Genomic DNA, 17,966 nt, shown 5'->3' on the forward strand with positions numbered 1-17,966 from the left:
ATTACGGGGAGGCTTGTAAGATCCACCTACCTACAGTCGTCTTATTCCCCAGGTTATTATATAAACAGATTCAGGCCCTGTGGTACTGAACTGTACTAGACAGTATTAACCCGCCTGTGTAGCCCATCTCCTCCTCTGGCACTCCCTCTCCTTATAGTATACTTTGCGTACATCTATGCTACCCGGTAGATCAACCCGGTCAGGGTCAAACTTCCATTTTTCATTTTGCACACCTAGTGAGGATGCACAAAATCAAACTATCAGGGGTTGACAGTCAACCCCTGTGCTCCAGTCTCACGAGGAGTAAGGGAGAAATTCTGTTGACCTCCTTCAGTGAGGACTGCCACATAAATTGATTATAGAGAAAAGTCAATTCTCGTGTAGACCTTGCCAGTGTAATTGTCATAAAGCCACTATCCAGAAGGCTCCAAGATGACTTTTTTTTTCCTTCTCCAGATATTGACTGTGCTTATGTTGCACCTACAATAAAATACTTTGCAGATGTATAATTAGTTGTACTTTTTTTCTTTTCCCCTTTTTCCTTTCAGGTTTCCATACTTGGCTCCCCTGATCCAGAAGTTCATGAGATTGCATACCAGTACGGAAAAAATGTTGGCATAGCTTTTCAGGTGGCGTATTCTGTTGCTTTTACTGAATTAATAAGTCTAAAATGCATGCTTCTCAAAATTAAACCAGACTGGATTGTTGTAATGCTTTAAGTCTTTTAATTAAAATAAGCATGACATTTTTTTTAAATGCACTAAAGTTTGCTTGTCTTTTTCCAGCTAATAGATGATGTGCTAGATTTTACATCGTGTACTGACCAGTTGGGGAAACCAGCAGCAGCAGATCTCAAACTTGGATTAGCCACTGGTCCCGTTTTGTTTGCTTGCCAACAGGTATGGTTAAAGAACATTGTCCTAAAATAAAAATCACTGCTGGCTTAAAGACACTAAATTGACTAGATTTCAAGTCAATACAGTGTTAAGCAGATTTAGGTGCTGTATTTGTCCCTGACTCCCAGCAGGTTTCATCAGCACATTTTCCCAGGTTTAAATTTCTCCATGGTAACAGCAGTAGCAAATGGACTGACTTCCAAGGGGGATCTGTGCGCTTGCCCCCACACAAAGCAATCAAACTGAAAAGAGAGTGGCAGTTGTCCTTTAGTATCTCTGACTGCTAATCTTAGATTTTTAATGTTGAACATTTACCTACTGTAGTTAGAATTTTTAAGCTAATACTGTCCTAAAATAACCATTTAGCAGTTTACTTGGTAGAAGGCTCCAAATGAAATTGATTGTTTCCTTTTACAGTAATGGAGACAGAAGAAATGAAATAGCTACTTTCTTTGCATTAAGTTTGAGAAATGAAATAGCAATTATAATTTCTAGAAATTGTCAGGAGACTGTTCTATTATGGCTTGCCTTCTTAACTTCACAGGGGCAAAGAGGAGGCATTGATGCTTATAATTTTGAGAGCCTTTCATGGATGGGTAAACAAAGGCTGCATCTACACTTGCATTCCTTTTTTGAAAGGGGCATGCAAATGAGCAGATTTGCAAATCTGGCACCTCATTTGCATACTGCAAAAGAACCCTTCCTTTTTAATGGAAATAAGGGTTCTTTTGGAGTATGCGAATGGTGCCAGATATGCAAATCTCCTCCTCATTTGCATTTTTTATTTCCCTCATTTGCATGCCTCTCTCAAAAGAGGAATGCAAGTTTAGATGCAGCCAAAGAGAGTTTATTATGATGATTGCACCTCTTCACAACAAAACCATTTTCAGTTTGGGAGAGAACTTGTATTTCATGACTCGGTGATTTGTGCAGCCTTGCTTGCTGTACTGCTTGTAGATTAGAAAGGAATCTGGAAATGGCATCAGACTTGCAGAAAGTGGACTGACTGTGTGCATCAGTACAGAGTGGTCAATGTCTCATCAGCCACAAGGCATTTGGGGTGGGGGCCAAAATTGAGTTCTCAAATTACCTAACCACAGCAGCATCGTCCTTGGGCCATTGACAGGGAGTACTGTGCTCATTTCACTTGCAGTCCTCTCTCCTAGCTGGTTGGGTGTTTCAATAATTTAGCCATTCATCCAACCCACACTAGCCCCTTTCCCCAGTGGTGGAAAGCAGTGATTCTAACAAAACCAAACACCCCCTTACCCTGCCTGGCTGAGCCATTTTCCTGACTACTGCCATTGGTACCAGTTCTTGCCCTTCTCTGAGCTAAGTCCTCTTTTATATTGAAAGATGGTGAGGTGGTGCTTCTTTCCAGTCTCTCTGTGTCAGCCGATGGTCGGGTGAGATACCACCTATGCCCTTGTTTTCATCCGAGTCTTTAACTGCTAGGACATAGTCCCTTCGCAGTGGGCAGCCCAGACAGGCTGACGGATGCCCCAGGGTCCTAACACCTGAGTCTTTAACTGCTAGGATGAGGTCCCTTCACAGCAGGCAGCCAGAAAGGCTCATGGGTGCCCCAAGAATCTGCTCCGTGGAGGCAGCACGACTTAGTGCTCATCTCTCAATACGCCCCACCAGTGACCAGGTTGTTACAGCTGAAAAGCAGCTGGGCTCTTTGTGGTTGGTTTGCACAGTAACAGGAAGAGTCAGGTTACCACTTAACCAGTCATTTGTTTATGTAACTAAAAGAGTTAAGCTCTTATGGTTACACGGTTCATACTTTGATTACAAATAGCTAGCATACACTCTATTCCATAGATCTATATTTGTTAAATGCGCGCAAAAGCAAAAGGTAAAATACCTAGCAGGTCTTATTCTCACCCCTGTGTTACCAACGGGGCGTGGCCAGCATCTTCTCTCAATCCCTTGGGAAGAAGTCTTTTACGAGGAAACGGGCATCCCCTGGGACCTTGGAATACAAAGACCCTCCTGTCCAGCAGGCAGAGGTAATTGGAGCTCAAAAAGGGGTCTGCTGGACCCTCCTTTTATACCCCTTGGGTCATGTACACTTCTTCCTTATCTAAAAGGTGCCAACTGAGTTAAATTGTCCCATGATGCTGGTTCTCACAGGGAGTTCAAGGGCTTACTTAGCACCTGTGAGGTGGAGACAATTTAGGGCATTTTTTCTTAATGGGCTGGAGATTGCTCCGTCTGGGACCAAGTGTGGGCGTATCAATCACCGGTGCCATCCAAGGGCAGCCCGAGGCCCTGCTGGTCTGTTAGTCCGTTGTCCTTTGTTGTCTGGTTTCGGCCCATTCAAGGTCAGTCTGGCTCTTGCTCCGGAGCATCAAAAGACTTGTGCTAGGAGATAAGCACATCTGCGCTCTCGGGCATTCCAAGACTGGGCTGTTCCTTTTAACCCTTTCAGGCCTGAAACACCTAAGGAAAACAAGATGGAGTATAGCAAAGGTGTGGGGGGGGCTCTGTCTGGCTACACCCTGGCATACTCATAAGGAGCCACTGAACCAGCTAAGCCTCAAGTCCATAGGGCTGCACCTTCCACAGACTGAAGCATTCTTCTGTCCTCCAAACTAAGTCTTCCCCAAGACAATCCTCCTTGGCTTAGGGCTTGAAAATGTTTTTTCCTTTGTTCTGGGGCTTTTTTGCTACCTTCAGATGGAAGCTCAAAAGTAGCTCCAGATTTCCCTCCCCTGGCCCCGAATCTGGCTTTCCAACCCTAATCTAGCTCCTTCCTTTGGGTCCTTTCCCTAACTTTTTGCTATGCCTCCTTGTCCCTTGGATGGAGCGGCTTCTTCCTGCCACCTATTGTAATATGGCAGGTTTTCTAGCTACAACTGAAGAAACCAATCTGGGGTATATTTGCTTAAAGCCAGGCCACTGATAGCCCTAGGCTGTGATTTCTTTCTCACTAAGGCAAATCCAAACAGCCTCAAAAGTACCTCTACCAGCCTGGCCGGCCAGCCAAGAAGCCACCAAACAAGCAAACCCACAGATTCTCTAGCTGCTATGCAGGCCCAGATCAACAGGCCCCTACTCAGGTCAGAGGTTCTTAACCTGTTTCACTAAATCCACACAGATTCTTCTGGGCCCCAAAGGGTCCAGCTACAGTCCCAGGTGTGTATATATTTAGATCTTACCCGAATCACCCTGCCAATGCCAATCCTTCAGTAACAAAGAAAGAACAGGGTAAGAGAACCTGTTAAAGTGATATTATGTCAATTGCCATTATTGATGCAGTCCAGTGATGATATAGGCTGATCCTTGAAAGTACACCCTGAGGGGTATGATTCCAAGTTACATAATCTTAATTACTGGAGCACTGGATCCTTGCATTCAGGAGCACTGAATTCTGGAACTGGAAACAAGATGGCCAGTGCCAGGACCATCTTAGTTTTCCAAATGGAGGGAAAATTCCTTTTTTCTCATCAAGCATAGGAGAGTCAGGGTCACCTGACCCAGGTGAGCGGTGGTGGCAAACTGGCATTGGTCACTGGTTTTATGTAGCACGTGGAATGAATGTCTGCATTTGATCTTAATTCCTGTGCTCAGCCCAGATCACCTGACCAGTGGGCTGCATTCTATTGACAAATCCCAAATTCTGAGATAGGCATTTGCTATCTGAGCCATTGTTTTTAGTGCAGCATCCTGGCTGGGGTGGTGATCCCCATTCCAATTGTGAAACTTATCACTAAAACATTTCTAATACAGTTGTAGAGCTAATACCTATAACTTCACATAAAACAATCCAGACTTAAGTAACAAACAGATTCAGGGCATTAGCAGTTTAATAGACAACTCTGTGACCACTGTATATAGTGGCACCAATGTCTTCTGTAATCAGTTTCAAAATCCAGTAATATCACACCTATGTCACTGTAACAAGACTATTGGACACGTTCTGGTCTCACTTAGTTGGTCCCAGGCATTTCCTGCCCTAACTTGAGCCTTCTGACCTATTTAAGGACTACAGTTCTTGGTTCATTTAAAAAGGCCAAAAGTTGGTACAGAAATGGGCAGATTCAAGCCTCTGTTATGATCCTGCCCTTCTGAATAATTCTAAAGCAGCACTAATGAACTCTGCACCCAGAACTGCTCATCCAAAGAGGTGCTTGGTAGGATTGAGAAAGTTCATTGCAAGGGAGGTTGTGGACTCTCCATCACTGGAGATATTTAAGAACAGGTTAGATAGATGTCTATCAGGGATGGTTTACATAGTACTTGGTCCTGCCATTGGGGCAGGGGGCTGGACTCAATAGCCTCTCGAGGTCCCTTCCAGTCCTAGTGTTCTATGATTCTGTGTAATCAAAGGACTGCTCTAGGACCTGGATCTGGCCCCAGCTCTGCCACAGGCATGCTGTATGACTTGGAACAAGTCAGTCTTTTTGTCTCAGCATTTCATCTGTAAAAAAGTGGGATCCTTAAAGGATCTTGCAGTCATGTTTAGAGGATAAATGCATTACTGTTAATGGAGCGGTCTGAGAAGCAGGCGAATTAATCTCATTTCCTTAAATTTTTTTGTTTGAGAGCATGAGAGCTATGAGACAGACTCGGAGCACTTTGTGTTACAAAAACTAAAGGGTGAGAGGACTGTGCATCCAAAACAGAAAACTGAGTGACAGAAAAAGTGACCGTGAGATAGGAGGTTCCAACCCCTGGAGCAAAATGGAAATGATGGGAGGTTGCATGCTTAGGACAGAGTTAGGAAGGATTTTGTCATCTATGTGATCATAAGTACTGGTAATGAATGGCTCCTGTAAGAGCTGCATTCAGTATTTCTGCATTGGAGAGGACACTTTCATTAAAGCTTGTTCTATCTTCCATTAGTCTTAACTCTATTTGTGTTCCAGATAAGGGAGTACATGCATGCACAAAGAGGAAGACTGATAAGGCAAGACACCCTTCTTTAGGGGAAAAAACTGGGAGGGAAGGACAGTAGTGGTCACACAGTAAATAAAATTGAGTGGTCCCTTGCAATAAAAGTGTTTCCACTCCTAGGAAATCCCATAGGGGTCAGGAGAACTCTTACACACCCTGTAAGATTGCTTTCCTGAGTGATTACTTTCTGGGGAAAAGAGGCATATCCCACAAAAGAAAGGAACTGCAAAAGTGGCAGAGAGGATGCAGTGTAGAAAGGAACAGCAAGTGCACAGAACACAGAAGATGCTTGCAGAATGACAGCACAGGCTCAGCTCTGCTACAAGAATTGTAGTTAATTGGCCTGTAAACTCAGAGCCTCTTATTACTTTAGTATTCTAATTTATAGTGTATATAGTGGCTTAAGTGCACATGGCACTCTGTTTCCCCAAAGACAGCCAATAGTGGATGTTATTGCAGCTGTGAGGGCCTCCAAATCTCTGGATAGCTGCAGCTCATTTTTGCAGATGTGGATTTGGATATAAATTTGATATCCACACAAGGCTCTACTCCTAAGCATGACTGGAGAGAGAGAGGGGAAAGAAAGGTAGAAGCCCCTTCCTGTAGCACCCAGCTGTTGTTCCAGACTAGCTGTTACCCAGGGCAGCAAGATGCAACTGTCTGCACCGATATTGCCAACAGGAATCAGTATCTTGCACCACACAGCCTCCTCAGGGGCTCACAGCAGCATCTCTGGAGTCACAGGGCTAGTGTGCGCACGCTGCTGGACATGGTGGTCAGTGGCAGCAGCTGCAGTGTTAGTATCTGTTGGGCTTTTCCCCTCACTCCTACCTCAGGGAGCATATGATTCCATAGATATAGTGCAATGCAGACCCATATTCCCTGGAGCAGACTTTTTTACATCTCTGGGATGTAAGAAAAAACAACATGGGGGGTAGAGGGGGGCACCTGCTAGAGTTGGTGGCCACACAATGTATGTTGAAAGAACCTGGGTTTTGTTTGTTCCTCAGCAGACTAAAGTAACGTGTAAAGGCATACATCAATTGTCTAGGATTGTTTTTGTTTTGTGCTTGTATGGTGGTAGATCTGGGCCAGCCATGGAAAAAGGAGTTTGTTCAGACACTCAAGATAGACAATAATAGGAAAGGATGGAAGCAGCATAAAAAGGAATGATGGAAAGAAAAAGGAAAACATTTCCTGTATTTTACCCCACACTTTTGCCACAGAAAAACTGTCATGGCTTCTGGGGATAAGAGAACCTACCTGTGAATGTTGAAGTTTGTTCCCAGGTTGGGGAAAGGACCAAGAGAAAGCCATGCAAGATGGTTATGAAGGGCCTAGTTGCGAGAATGAAACATGATTGAGTTGTAGCAGTTTTAAAGGACATCCTACAGTTTATGTAGTTTCATCAGAACACTAACAGCCAGTACCTAATTGTCTCCATGGTGCTTAGTTTCCAGAAATGAATGCCATGATCATGAGGAGATTCAGTTTGCCAGGTGATGTTGAACGCGCTCGGCAATATGTACTTCAGGTAAGACTAGTACAAAGTATAAATATAGTAATTCTTCATCTTTGTTGTAGCTGCCATAGGTAATCTAGAATTCATTGCATGAATTACCTAGAGATGGCTGGACTTTGCAGGTTGAACTTCTCCAGGCTGGCAATGGTGTGTGGCCCAACCTTATTTTATTAGCTGGATGTCCACTCATCATGGATGTTGCCAAGTTTCCCATGGTCTCAAAGCTTGTTTACAGCTACTGGTCCTGGTGTAGTGTTGCGTGCTCTTAGTTATTTACCCCTAAATGTCTAAGGGCCCAGTAAGCAGGGGAAGGATTGATAATGCTTCTAGACACTATCAGCCTCCTGTGGTTTGGCACTGGTCAGGTCCCAAGCATACCACAGTAGAGAGATTCAGCCTGTGTGGAAGGTTTTATTTAAGTTTAGCATCTAACTACACATACTCAGGGTATGCCAAGGTCTTCTCAGGTACAGTAGTTTATCTATATCTTTGCCTATTTTTGCAACAGACTACATAAAAAATGCCCTAGTTAGTACATGCCACAGTTCCATACAGAGTGATTTTTCAGTAATAGCACGCTATGACACTTTTGTACCAACTAGTTCAAATGAGGTGAAACTTGAGGTATGCAAGATATGCAGACTGCTGTGATACAGTAGTTACGTAAAATAGCTTCCTCTGAAGTGCTATGCTAGCAGTAGAGGCAGACTACTTGATTAAGTTAGGTGTGGTAGAAGATCACCACCACCTATACAAATATTTAGAAATTTTCCTCACTGAATCAGATGCATTAATAACTGTTCCTGCTACTGAAAAGTAACCTACGTTGAAAAGGTACAACACAATAGCACAGTCGAGACAAAGCTTTGCACTGTTTAGTAGCTTAAGTCTGGCCATGCTAAAAGAAGATTTCTTGTAGACTGGTCTGAAATGCAAAAAACTTAAGATTTTAGAGGTATTGTATAATGACTGCATACATCAAGTTTAAGTTTACAAAATTTGGACATTAGCTTGCATCTGAAGGGACAGGGTTGTACAGAGTTAATGGAGCATAGAACTAGCCTCCATTCTCCTTACTTATTGTGATATTAAAATTTTTCAGGAAGTTTAGAGATCATATATCCATTAGAGTATCAGTGTTTGTCCAACATACTGGAACCAGTATTTTTAAGCCAACACTCCTTTTACAAATTGAGTCCTAAACTCACTAATTTAAAATATATTGATTATTGATGTTTGCTGCTAGAACTGCTCAGAGTTACTAGCTAATCACCGAGAACCAGAGTTAGAACTATTAATCCAACTTTTGACAGCACTAGCCTCTTTAGAAGGCAAAGAGATTACCTTAATTTGTTTGTTCAGTGACTAGTTAACAGCTGAGAAATCAATTGGAAAAACAAACCTTCTGTTTTTTTCAACCTCTGATCTATAAATGAGGTGTGAATTTTTCTAGTTCTAAAATCCTATAGGACATTAATTCACTACAGATATTCCTCTAACAAAAGCTCAAAATGTAAAAATGTTTTGATACAGAAAAGTATGCTACAGGTGTAGGGTAGTTAAACAGCAGGAAACAATTAGTATTTGTGCATTTGAATCCCAATTTCCACAAATGATGAGTTCAGAAGTTAATTTAAGAAATGTATCATTTGCCCATTTCTAAAAGTAAATATTGAGAATTTTGTTAATCATTACTTAAATGGATATATGTAGTACCAAGTTACATGAATGAAATCAGTCTTCCTGAAAAAAGGTTGAAGTGTGATTTTTTTTTTTTTAAACAAAAAAAAAAAACAAACTTGCTTGCCCATTTAAATCCAATCTGCCCTGACTAGAGCAAGTGTAGAGGACTTAAGACACTCACTCCTAACAGCATTGCTTTGTTTTAGGTGTAGTAATGGAAATAGTTACTGTGTATTAACTTTTTCCTCCTCAAAGAGTGATGGTGTACAGCAAACAACCTACCTCGCCCAACGCTACTGCCATGAAGCAATGAAAGAGATTAGTAAACTGCGGCCGTCCCCTGAAAGAGATGCCCTCATTCAACTCACAGAAACTGTACTGACCCGGGACAAGTGACACACTTCCTTCCCCTCATTTTGGCAGCTACTTACCAGACTGTGCCTACAAAACTACACTTCAAAACATTGTGGGTTGCTCTCAGTGCTGGTTACCAAAAATTATTTTTTTAAAATATTTTCTGAAGTTAAAGTATGTTGAAGGAAGCCATACAACTATGAAACAAATCAGTTAAATTGTATTAATTCTGTCTAATTGTGTTTTAATAAGGGTGTTTATGTTGTGGGAAATATTGTTTACACGTATTGATGTACAAAGCCACAATGAGAATAAATCAGTTACAATTAATGTGTTCCAAGTATCACTTCACATTTACAGTAATATTTAATGTTTGGGTCTGCTGTAAAAACAGTCTGCTTTCCAAGCTTTCAATGTTAAAGTTCAGAAGTACCCAAAATTTTATATAGGAGAATGATTTATTATAAAAGACTGTACATAAACTTTAACAAGTTATATACAAATTAAGTGAAAACTTTCCAATTTATAAAGAAAATACAGGTAAAATATTGGTTGGTAGTTTTTCAGAAACTGAGATTAAAACAGTTAAAAAACCAAAGAATTTGGAAGTTACAATAACTTTAGGAAGGAAGGTGAAAGTGAAAGATTCAGTATTTCTACTTTTCAGCTAGAAAACAAACAATGCAGTGCCCAATCAAGCTTCCAACCACCAGTCTTAGCACTTCATTATAGAAGTGTACATTTAATACCCTATTAGGACAGCACTTCGAAGTCCAAAGCAACTCCTTACTACGTATAAGAGTATACGGTATACTCTACCTCAGGTAAGCTATGCACTACAGTTCCATATTAACTGAGGTGAGCATCCCATCTGACTTCTTGCTCCCCATTCTCAAAATGCAGTGGAGAGGCAAAATGCCTCTTACTTTCCAATAATAAATGGGCTGTGAACATCTGTCCCCTTCTGGCTGCTAGATCTGACAACCTACTTCATGTATTGTCAACTCCAAACACACACAATTTCTCCTGTTGGTCCAGCACACAGTTTGTATTTACTAATGTCAGTTGCAACAAACTGAAAAGTTATTAAAATTACAAGTTAAACACTTGACTGAGAATCCTTTTTCAAGTACTTAATTTTAGCAGTACTTGAACCCTTTACAAAAGTTAATTCTGAAAGAAGATTGTGATAAGTGAATAATTTAGGTTTTATGTTTGCCTACTAAATGTCAATGTTTAAAATAAGGCTACACCACTTGTACTTAGTTCTACTACATTGCTTGTGATAACAATCATGAATTGGCTTTCTTGGCAAAGCAGTTAGAAGTGCTGACAAAGTAATGGACAAGACCTTTGGTTCCACTTATATATTTATGAATGGAAAAGTTGTAATGCAAATTTACTCATTTAAAAAACTTGGTACAAATTACACATACATAAGACCACTCATTTTTGATTCACATCAACACCTTAGAGACTCAAGCAATTCATTGTAATAGACTTCAGTGAGTACCCAAGGTAAAGATTACAACAAATTGGAAGCATCTTGGATTTTTAAAAAAGTATATTTCAATACATGTTTGTATGCATGCTTTAAACAATTATAGTTCAAGAATGAGCAAGAGTCTTAACAAAAATAATATGACCAGCACTGACATTAAACTTTTCACCCAGATTTTAGTATGTTAGTCTAACTTAGTTAGTTACCATGCTGCACTGAAAAATGTAATGGCACAATCTGAATCATGGTTCATTAAATATTATACCCTACTTCCCAAGAATATTTAGGCTGGTCATAAAATTAACAATGCATAAGAAATAAGCATAACCAGTAATAGACTGTTGCTTGTTTTACAAATTGCTATCAGGTAAGACAAACTGCTCCAGAGATTTATGCTTATGGAGATGGACATTCTTCAAATCATACCATTAAAACAGTATGGCCTGAAAAGATGGGCACAATTTTTGTAAAAGTTTTAGTTACCTCTTGTAAATAATCATGGTATGATTGAATACAAGACCCAGCTTGCAAAGCAAAGGATTCTAATCAGCATAGTGCATGATTGATTCAACATAATTCCCAGGAAACAGGCCAGTCACTCGATTGCAAACTCCTTCATACCACCCATCATCGTTCTTCTTTATCACATAAATGATTGCACCTTCCATAAATGACAGCTCATCATCCTTGTCCTTTGTGTAGTCATATATTGCAACAACTAGGAATGAAGTCAGACAAATTAGTTTGGTGATCAAGTACAGGTCATTTTTAAATGGTGATTAAGGACATTTTAGGATTTTCAGCATTTCTCTCAGGGATTTGTGGGTCTTAATGTGCTGAGTTTACAAGTATCCCTACCCAACCTCCATGCCCCCCAGATCCTACCCCATTTAACAAAGTCTGAAGAGAAGCAAGACCGATTTTTTCCTCATGACACCACTAGTAAAGGAGGCAGCCCTCAATTAAACTTTGTTTGCATAGGTGTAACAGATCAAACTGTAGAAAATGTTTCACAGATGCCTGGGATGGAACAATACAGTTCACTGAGGTGTATACAAAAGTCAACTCTTAGCCTGCAGGCTAAATCTGCTGTGCCCAATACCTTTTTGCCTGCAAATACTCAGACCTGCTAAGGTACTGTTTTGTAGAGTAACCTTCACCAAGTGCGAAATTAATATTCACTAATAGCTAAACTAGCTACTCGGTTTATACAATGCAACTGTTAGTGAAAATCCTAAAGAAACCAGGTCCAAGAGAGGGCATACCTTTGAATTGCTTCCATTTTTCACAAGCAGCATATAACAGTGCCATGGTTCTAAAGATTCCAACCACTCGGATTACTCCAGTGGTGGTGAATTTAAGTGTGTCTTTTCCAACCTTTTTTAAATTTAGGAGATTTTTAGCTCCAAAATAAGTTAAGGTTGCATTCACTCAAGAATTTGGAAAATTCCAGAATTGTGGTTCTCTATTGATAGTTTTCAAACACAACCACATTTTTTTCATGGGGTCTTCAGGGCACAAGCTGAATTGTACTGTGGTAATAAGTCAGGGTAGTTTAATGAAAGATGCTGCTTACAGGGCTCATGACTCAGTTGCTGCAGAAGTTGAAAGATATGTAGGACTGAGGAAGGGAACAGCTTCAAAAAAAGGAAGGTCTGGTGGTTAAAGTTATTGAATGCTGCTCTGGAGCATTAGATTCCTTCTATCACTACCTTTGCCATTATGTTCCTATGTGATGTTAGGCACATTGTGTAAGCCAAAGCTTTGACAAGTGGCCACTGTGTGCCTCGTTTTGTGTGTGCTTAACTTGACACTTCATGTTTGACTTGAAGTGCTGAGCATTCAACTGCAACTGAAGTGGGTAGGTGCTGAGTTCTGAACATGCTATGAAAGTGCTATGAAAATGCTAAGTACTTTGAAAAATAAGGCTCTGTGCTTTTCCAGACTGTGCATCTGAAAATCAGCAGATACTTCCTTGTACTTCATTTTACACTTGGGGAAATTAAGATGCCACTATCTCTCAGGGGTGTGGAAGCCAAAATTCACTGTCACCTAGGAGGTGAGCACCAAAGCCCCTGAGGACGATAAACAATTCTGTATTTCTGGATAGCGGTTCGGCAGTGCTAACACAGCCATAGCTGGTGTAATTATTTAACAGAAAGAATGAAATCCAATTTCCAGCTATTTCTTATAATGACAGAGTACTTATCCACTTCATTCCTGTGCACCAGTGTATTGTTTAGCGTGCCATCAAGGGCTGGATTCATTACACTGGGCACAGCCGCTGAGAAATTGGAGAAGAATGATTGTTAAGTTTTGACTGAGCAGGGTGCTTTTGGTTTCATCAGATCCCAACAAATTTAATTGCACTTACGTATTGGTTGATCTCTTACCTTTCTCAATATAGTTTTTAGGTGCCCAAGCAGGATCTCCATCTGCATACGGATCACTGTACTGCACTACTGCAGCTTCCTCATCCTCATAATCCACTGGGGGAGGGGGAGGGGGAGGGGGAGAATCATCAAACATAGGCATCTCGTCTGGTGGTGGTGGAGGCGGAGGAGTTGGACTATCAGCAACTAAAAAAAATAGTTTACAATCTGCATCAGAAATAAATAGTTATATAAACCTCCGGCTGTGCATTGTAGAAAGACATAGCATGCACTACAATACCATGCACTGCTCAGAGAGAGAGGCTTGACATGTTAAAACTACAAAAACACAACGATGTTGTTAGTAGTCAAATCTAGGTATAAATGCTAGAGAGTCAAAGCACATGCTCCAGGGGCATAAGCTGATTGCCAGCAGATAGAAAGGATTTTTGCCCCATTTCCTATAAGTGACGAGTGCCTATATGCAATATACACGTGTGCAAGGGGATGACAGAAGCATCCTTGGAACCAAGAGGTAATTAGGCATCGTGATGAATCAGTGGTGTGACATGCTTTTGCAAAATCCTGTGTTAATTCATTTTGTATACACTTCATTTCTGTTATTCTTTGCTTCCATCTTCCTTTGAGTTATCTTTTTACAAAAAGTCTGGTATAGAACAAGAAGCGGGGTGGAGAGAGTCATCAGTAATGAGATTTGACCAGGTAAGAGAAAACAGAGTAATACATGTTCAGAAGCAGCTTTATACAGACCCTTATCTTGCAGGACAGTCTATGAACCATGCCAATTAGTAAATTTAATGTAAAATGAGGACAGGCAGCAACTGCTCTCAGGCAGCAATGCACAATTCAAATATAAAATTTCTACAGAGATTCCCATATCAGCACAATTACTAGTCACTTTGGGATAGGTGGAAAGGAAAAAAACAGAAGTGCAAATCATTGTTCAAACTCATCTCTCTCAAATTAGTCATCTTCAATATTCAGCATGGAACTGCACCAGGAACAAAAAAAAATGTACAACAGATCTCCCTACCCAACTCAAGAACCTCTGGCATACAGACCACAGATGGCTTGTCCTAACTCTTATAGCCACAATACAGTTGTGAACATTGGCCTGCAAATTCCCATCCAGACAGCAAATTAGGGCTTGAGATCTCTTTCCCATTCATGGGTCAAGGCCACAAAATATCACTTCTTGGCTACGTCTACACTAGCCCCAAACTTCGAAATGGCCACGCAAATGGCCATTTTGAAGTTCAGTAATGAAGCGCTGAAATGCATATTCAGCGCTTCATTAGCATGCGGGCGGCCGCGGCACTTCAAAATTGACGCGCCTTCTCAGCTCATGGGAATAAGGGGACTTCAAAGTAGGCGGGGGTCCTTTTGAAAAGGAGCCCCATCTGGACAAGCCGCAGGGCAGCGAGGCGCGTCAATTTCGAAGTGATGCAGCCGCCCGCATGCTAATGAAGCACTGAATATGCATTTCAGGACTTCATTACTAAACTTCAAAATGGCCATTTGCGTGGCCATTTCGAAGTTTGGGGCTAGTGTAGACATGGCCCTTAACATCTATATATAGGCAACAAACATCCACAAACTGCTGTCCTAGGTCAAACACTTGACCTTATCCCTTCTGCCTTCCCAAAGCAAAACAATTCAGTACACTTTCCACATTCACTACCTGCTACCAATCATCCTGACAACCAGGACAGAGGGCAAATATATCCAATCAACATGGTCCCTCCCTTCTATAGAAGAATATGGCAGCCATTTTACAATGCACAACAATCTACATGACAGTTTTGGTTAAAATATAAGCATGGTATCCAGATGAAGTTCTCAGCCCATCATGTGGTGACAGCAGCAGAGAGAAGGTGGACAGACAGGTAAGCCTCTGCTCTGAGCCTTGAACAAGTGGTTCAGTAACAACCTGTGCCCAGGCTGTGTTCCCACCTCCCACCCAGATTCCTTCCAGTTCCTGTGAACAAGCTGCAGCCAAGCAGCTGTGAAAGATTCTCATCTGGAACAGTAGGGGCCAGATGGAAGTGCTCCACTGGTCAGATTCAGCCCATGTGCCATATATGTGGCATCCTTCCTACAGGAATAATTTAGTCATATAATTGGTGCATCAGACTGAGAACCAGAATAAGCACAAAAACAGTAATTCCATATAATAAGTGTCTGTTCCTTGTTTAGAAATTTCACCAGACATCACCCCAGCTGAGTCATGTCCCATTACATGGTTCTGTGGGCACTGGACCAATAGTATAGGTTGACCCTCTCTGATCTGGAACTTGCTCATCCAGCAAGATCCATAATCTGGCATGATTTTAGTTAGCCAGATGATGGTTTATCACAGGTGTGGCCAAGCTTCCTCTGGTCCCATAAAGTTTGATTACAGGCACCTCTCTCGAAGGGGAGGGACAGCTTAGTGGTTTGAGCATTGGCCTGCTAAACCCAGGGTTCTGAGCTCAATCCTTGAGGCCATTTAGAGATCTGGGGCAAATACATTATTTTAAAAAAAAAAAAAAAAAGCAAACAAAACTGTCAGATAGTCCTGCTAAGAGGAGAGGGGACTGGAGTTGATGGCCTCCCAAGGTCCCTTTCAGCTCTGAGATGTGTATCTCCTTATTTAAAAAATAAAGCAAGCTCTGTGTTCTGTGCTGTTATTTAGCTGTAATTTGCCACTAAATGTCTCTTAAGAGCCCAGTGGAAGTGTTGGTAATTTGTTAAACAGTATTGACCTCCTGTCATCCAGCTCCAGTCAGGTCCCAAGGGTGCTGGACAAGAGGTTCAAACCTTTAACACAAAAGGGACAGTGCCACTGTAGAACCACCAACATGCATTGATGGCTCCAGCTGTAGTACCAATCACAATTTGGCCTTGCTTAAACTAGGACAGCTGGTAGAACCTCAGCTCCAAGACATTTTGAATCAACCACAGAGTTTTACAGCCTTACTTTCATAGTGTAATATGCAAATAGCAACAAGCAAATAAAAGGACAATGTGGTGATGAAGCTTTGTGTATGTGTGACACTACTAGAATTTTAGAATTTTTAAAGTGACTTCCTTAGTCCTCACCTCCTAATCATTAGTGTTTCTTCTCCTAGAACAATCTCCTGTTCTATTCTCATAAATTGGACTATTTCCAAAATCCTTTGCCAACAAAACATTTTATTCCAAAAGCACCGTCTTGTCGGTGTCAGTCTATGCAGTGAAATGGGGCTTGCCAGTAGGCATAGTTTACTGACCCAATCCACTTGGCATAGAAAAATGCACACACAAATAAGTGAAACTATGGGAATTGGATCTGTCTCATACACTACCTTGGGCACCCATTTCATTTCACATATTTCCAATTAAAGTCCAACATTTGCCCACTATTTTCATCTCCCGGCATTTTGGGCTTTGTTGTACTTAAACACACTCATCAGTTCTTGTCCTGTTCCAACTAGTGAAAATACCGTATTTTATTAAGTGCAAAACTATGCTAATTCAACCTTAAGAATTCTTATTTTAAAAAACCCAGGTTCCAGGAAACAAAAACACGAAGTGCCAACAGATACCGATTTGGCAGTAGTGTACCAGTCTGTTTTAAATGTTTCTCCGAAAACACACAAACTCAGCTTCATATTTCATGGGAGAAGTGGAAATAGAAAGTACTGTATATGTGCTATTAAGTGGAGTTAACTCTCCTCTTGGAAATTTAGTCTTTATACTTCCTCACTGATTTTAAACTGGTTAATTGAAGAGGCATTAACATTACTTTATTTTTAAACAATCCAACAGAACAAAGTGGGAGAGGAGGAAGGGAAGAAATGGGCTGGTCTGTTAATATTTAACTAGTTCCAAACCTAGGTTTCAAATTCAAACTTCTTTGGCATGTACAAAGTAAGGACATTGTGACTTCCTTAACCTACAGCTGCTGCTATTATTTAGCTGGCAATAGGGGTGGGGATTGTTATGAACCAATCTTGTTCAGAGGAGAAAAAAAGCAGCAGCACAGCTACTTGTGTGTCACCTGTGTCTGTATAGCTGAGGTATTACAAAGTCTGAGTGAAACCCTCTTCTGAAGATACCCACAGTCAGAGCACAGGGCGCAGGAAAAAACAGCAGGTTTTCTGAAGTGTCTATCGGGCCACAGAGGAAGAAACTTTTTCTTGGAGGCTATAAGGAAGGGAAATGCTGATGCCATGGAAATCCAGCCTATTCATGCTACTCTGTGGCCTTCACACTATACTGTCAACAGGGTTTGCTGTGGAGTAAGTTTTCAAATTCAGTTAATTTTTAAAAAAAAAAAAAAAAAAAAAAAAAAAAAAAAAAATCAAAATCCATTTTTTAAAAAGATATTTGGGAAAGTTCATCCTTCCCAGGCCGGGTTTCAAACCTTAGTCACTTTGGCAGTAAGCCTGTCCAAAAGTGAGCACAGATTCTCTTCCTTTGGTGTCTCACACACACACACACTCACTCTCTCACTTGTATCTTGAGTGGAGCAGATTCACCTTCTGAAGGATGGTACGCGTGGAAAATTTCAGTCCAAAAAATTAACCTTTGAACCATTATCGGCATGCAACAATGGAGTTCTAACTTTTCGTAGCCTTGATCTCTAGCAGTTGCTAGTTCACTACGGCCTTGTCTGGACTACCACAGGCCACCAAGGTAAATTATGCAACTTCAGCTATGTCAATAACATAGCTGAAGTCAATGTTTGTAGG

The 17,966-nt window shown here is 41.1% G+C and overlaps 2 protein-coding genes across 11 annotated transcripts in view; one reads left to right on the forward strand and one right to left on the reverse strand.

Moving 5' to 3' along the window:
• Positions 1 to 9,408, forward strand: part of PDSS1 (decaprenyl diphosphate synthase subunit 1) — a 32,609-nt gene extending 23,201 nt beyond the window's left edge. For all 3 annotated transcript variants that reach the window (XM_074984901.1, XM_074984902.1, XM_074984903.1), the window contains 4 exons: positions 549 to 629; positions 786 to 899; positions 7,252 to 7,332; positions 9,259 to 9,408. In XM_074984901.1, coding sequence (XP_074841002.1) covers positions 549 to 629; positions 786 to 899; positions 7,252 to 7,332; positions 9,259 to 9,399 — 417 coding nt within the window. In that variant the 3' untranslated portion in view covers positions 9,400 to 9,408. The remainder of the gene's footprint in view (positions 1 to 548; positions 630 to 785; positions 900 to 7,251; positions 7,333 to 9,258) is intronic.
• A 17-nt stretch (positions 9,409 to 9,425) lies between these two features.
• ABI1 (abl interactor 1) overlaps positions 9,426 to 17,966 on the reverse strand; it is a 128,517-nt gene continuing 119,976 nt past the window's right edge. For 5 of the 8 annotated variants that reach the window (XM_074984896.1, XM_074984898.1, XM_074984893.1 and 2 more), the window contains 2 exons: positions 13,252 to 13,437; positions 11,401 to 11,576 (listed from right to left, as the gene is read on the reverse strand). In XM_074984896.1, the coding sequence (XP_074840997.1) occupies positions 11,401 to 11,576; positions 13,252 to 13,437 (362 nt within the window). Of the gene's footprint in view, positions 11,577 to 13,251; positions 13,438 to 17,966 lie in introns of all 8 variants that reach the window. The other 3 variants (XM_074984899.1, XM_074984895.1, XM_074984897.1) reach the window with 2 other exon arrangements.

Source organism: Carettochelys insculpta, chromosome 2, assembly GCF_033958435.1.
Source record: "Carettochelys insculpta isolate YL-2023 chromosome 2, ASM3395843v1, whole genome shotgun sequence".
Classification (NCBI taxonomy): domain Eukaryota; kingdom Metazoa; phylum Chordata; order Testudines; family Carettochelyidae; genus Carettochelys; species Carettochelys insculpta.